General features: G+C 33.4%; 1 protein-coding gene across 1 annotated transcript; it reads left to right on the forward strand.

Moving 5' to 3' along the window:
- The first annotated feature begins 3,020 nt into the window (after positions 1-3,020).
- On the forward strand, positions 3,021-3,920 carry LOC136389360 (taste receptor type 2 member 45-like). The gene has a single exon (XM_066361167.1). It carries the CDS (start codon positions 3,021-3,023, stop codon positions 3,918-3,920), a length of 900 nt encoding a protein of 299 aa, XP_066217264.1.
- The last annotated feature ends 495 nt before the right edge of the window (positions 3,921-4,415 follow it).

The following is a 4,415-nucleotide window of genomic DNA, read 5'->3' on the forward strand; positions in this document are numbered from 1 at the left end:
GAGCACCTTTGGCAAGACATCTCTTGGTAAACAATTTTCCCAACCCTCAGGAGATAGATTTCTGGCATGGTCTAGAGACCAGTGGTTCTCAAACTTTTTGAAGTCAGGGCACATTTAAAATCTTACAAATAATTGTAGTTACACTATATACAAATTTCTGAGAAATATGTTATAATAATTAAGTCAAATATTAAAGAAAAAATATAAAGTTGAAATGTGCTTTTATGGCAATTAAACGGAATAAATACGACAAAATTAAATTTATTCTGACATTAAAAATCCTTGTTATGTTACATTTTTTTGAGTTATGCTTTTTAGAATTCATAAAAAAGAGAGTTTAAAAATAAAAAAATGACAAAATGTTATCTTTTTATATATATATATAGAGATTCTTAGTAAGATGTAGTAAATTCATTGGTCCTGGCACGAATGTGTTAAGTTTTTTCATTCTTGTGTTTATGAGAAATATGAGCCTGATGTGTCCTAGCAATTTCTTCAATGTTTGGGCATATATAATATTTGAAAGGCAAACTCTCACCTCCTTGTCAATGCATTGAAGAATTCCTCTCTTTTTACTCTTGTGTTGAGGGTAGAATATTCTAATTCACATAAATAGGATGTTGAAAATTGTAATAAAATGTTCAAAGCTTTTTTAGATATTGCCATATATTCTTCTTTTATAGAAATCCAAAGGGCTTCAAGAGACAATTTCTTATGTTTAATAATCAATGCAAAACCCCCACCATACATACCATCTTAACTTTACACCAAACATAGGATAGAAGAAACTTGCCTCCAGTCTTCCCGGGGAACATGGGGGGTTGTGTAAACAATACAGCACCACAGCTTAACAGCTTTTTGCAACCTAATCAGGCAAGTGAGGTGGGAGGTTGGGCAGACTGTCAGCTTACAGCCAATTCCCCACACGTCTGTCCCCCCAAAATCTAAACTCCAAAAAACCCTGTTGGTTTTTTGGTCCCCAATAGGCACATATTTCTCTGGAATACCACAGGGTGCACCTGGACATCTTCTAGGGTGCACCAGTGTGCCCTGGCACACACTTTGAGAACCACTGATCTAGACAATAGTTTGCCAGCAGTTTCTGGTGGCACAGTTGGTGAGCCATAGCTATGCCATCTTCAACAAGGCCTTATTCTTAGCCTGGATGAGTGGATAAGTTTTTGTGGAGACTTTGCTTTGGGTCTGTATCTGAGCTCTAGGGGTGATAACTATTCCTTATCTGTTATTTTTGTAACTCGTAGAGTCCTCTCTATTTGTTTCTAGTCAATCCCTCATTATTCCAGTCCTCTGTTATAGTTAATAATTCTCTATGTTAAATTTTTTCTCATCAAATCTCTGTGTGCTGTACTTCTTGATTGAATTCTGTATGTGGCAATAATTTTAGACCAAATTTTTCACTGAACCAATATATAAATATGTGGAAGAAAATGACAATATGCTAATAAAAGGTGCACACTCAACTAATGCAAGAAAATTATGCTAAATGGTAAACTGGAATCTTTTACACTAATGCTAGGATTAAAGAGAACTTTTTGTTAGGAGGATTAGCCAATATAATAAGAAAAGATAAATAACTCATATGAGAAGTTGAATGAAAATGACAACATAATTCTTTTTCTTGCAAACAACAGGTATATCAATGGGTAATACAAAATAATCCACAAAGAAATAAATAATAAATTTATTTAATAAAATAAATATATTTAGCAAAATTACCAAATAAGACATTTATATATACTTATTCACCAATAATAACTAATTAGAATATGATATTTGAAATGACTTTTTTTTTACAGTTGCCACAATAACTATAAGGTGAGTGGAAATAAGTCTCAGAAATGATATATCATATTTTATTGAAATGTTTATTAAATTGTATTGAAGAACATAAAAGAGGATCTGAACAAATGTAGGTATATACCATGTCCTTGAGTAGATAGTATCAATTTCCTAAGGTAGCAGTTATGTCTAAATCCTTGTGCCCAATGCAATTACAATAAAAATCACAATGAAGTTCATAATTATTTATAAAATTGCTGATCATTTTAATTAAATATTTAATATGTTAATATTAATTAGACTCAAGAGATAAACTCTTATAAAAATACTAAGTATGAGAGAACTGCTTGATAAATATTAATATTGCTTGATACATATTAATAAGCATGATGTAAAAGAAAGGGATTTAAAAGACCTCTATGAGATTTATTTTTCATTTTGGAAATAAGAGGACAATAATTTGTATCTTACAGTTCCTCAGAATTTTCAGGAGACCAAATGAAATGCATAGGTGGTGTATTGTGTGTGTATGCTTATAAGCTTGTAAACAATGAAGCTACTTATGAGTACCAGTTATCAGCACCCAATTTTAGGGAGTATTAGTCTTACTGAAGGCCCTAGGGAAACTGGAAAGGTTTTGAAAGGAAACACTTGAAAAACTAACAGGTAAGTTCCTTTAAGTCTTTCTGCATAGATACAATGTTTTTGTTAAAATAAATCCTCATCATTAATGAGCCATTATGGTCATTACAAGTTGACAAAGATCCTCCAACCAATTGAGACATTTGCTGCATGTCCTATGTATTTGATTTTAAAATTTTACTAGCTAACATCTCAACTTGATTAATTCAAATTATGTAAAGGTGAGACAAAGCAAAAATATTGCAAAACAATGAAAGAAAATTTGTGTTTATTTGCATGTTAACAAATGAGAATTCAGCTTTCATTTCAACATCAGCTATGAAATATTCCAGCCTTTGGCAAGGACCACAGTGTACGAACAAGAATTCATTTAAATCATTGGGGAAATGATTTTAGTAAAGACAGCTTTGAACCCATACATTCTGCTTGACAGTGATCTCAGAATTTAAAAGAATATTAGAACTCTATTGCACATAGAAACCAGTTAAAGATGGCATGTTAGGATATTAAGGAATCATAAGCAGTGATATTGGGTTTGGAGCTTTTTTTCTGTTCTTGACTCCGCCCCCTCCCTAGACATGATAAGTTTATCAATAAACATTTTTTCCATCCTAGTAATTACAGAATTTGTTCTAGGAAATTTTGCCAATGGCTTCATAGTACTGGTGAACTGCATGGACTGGTTCAAGAGACAGATGTCCTGTGCTGATCGAATCCTCACTGCTCTGGCGGTCTCCAGAATTGGTTTGCTTTGGCTAATACTATTAAATTGGTGTGCAAGTCTGTTAAATCCAGCTTTATTTAGTTCAAAAGTAAAAACTATTGTTTATATTTTCTGGGCACTAAGCAGCCATTTTAGCCTGTGGCTTGCTACTAGCCTCAGCATACTTTATTTGCTTAAGATAGCCAATTTCTCCAGCCCTTTTTTCCTTCACCTGAAGTGGAAAGCTGAAAGAGTGGTTCTCATGATACTGTTGGGGAGTTGCATCTTCTTGGCTTGTCATGTTGCAGTGATATGCACAGATGACAATATCCAGATGAATGAATATGAAGGAAATACCACTTGGGAGACCAACTTGAGGGCCATTGTAAAAGTTCCAACTATGACTGCATACACGCTTGCAAACTTCATACCCTTTACTATCTCCATGTCAGCTTTTCTGATACTAATCTTTTCCCTGTGGAAACATCTCAAGAAGATGCAGCTCGGTGGCAAAACATCCGAAGATGCCAGCACCAAGGTCCACGTAAGAGCCATGCAAACTGTGCTCTCCTTCCTCTTGCTATTTGTCATTCATGTTGTGGCTCAAATCATCTCAATTTGGACTCCTAAAACTATCCAGAATGGTTCATTTCTCATGCTTTGCCAGGTTCTTGGACTCTTGTATCCCTTCAGCCACTCATTTATCCTGATTTGGGGGAACAAGAAGCTCCAACAAGCCTTTCTGTCATTTCTGTGGCAGCTGAGGTGCTGGTGAAAGAAAGGAAGTAAGTGGGCACTTGTTTTTCTAGCAGAAACTATGAGTCTTGGTAAATTTTGTGTATGTGTGACAACAAATAACACTGGCTTGATGGTACAAATAAGAAAGATTAAGTTTAATATAAGAAGTTAAAAAGTTTAAGGTTTGCAAGTTATATAAGAAAGATGAAGAAATACATAAAAAATAAAAAGCATAACCATGGCCTGTGGTTACTGATGTTACAAGTTTCTTTACAATGGAATTCTTATTAGGGAAAACACATAAATTAAAAATTTTAGATTTATTTAAGATTTACTTTTCTAGAGAAACTTTTACAACTTGAAAAACTTTTTCTTTGGTGTAACTTAATTTATTTTTCCAGCCCTACTTCCTTTCATTCAGGTTCATTTATTTGAAGACATCAAAATAAGAGACATTTTAATACGAAATGTGACTATATACACATTTATGTAAGATTTAGTTACTATGCTGAAAAGTTATCTTTTTATTTGC

This window comes from Saccopteryx leptura, chromosome 1 (genome assembly GCF_036850995.1).
Source record: "Saccopteryx leptura isolate mSacLep1 chromosome 1, mSacLep1_pri_phased_curated, whole genome shotgun sequence".
Taxonomy (NCBI): domain Eukaryota; kingdom Metazoa; phylum Chordata; class Mammalia; order Chiroptera; family Emballonuridae; genus Saccopteryx; species Saccopteryx leptura.

Excerpts from the sequence above, each read along its gene's own strand:
- LOC136389360 (XM_066361167.1), top strand. The coding sequence starts at position 3,021 with ATGATAAGTTTATCAATAAACATTTTTTCCATCCTAGTAATTACAGAA.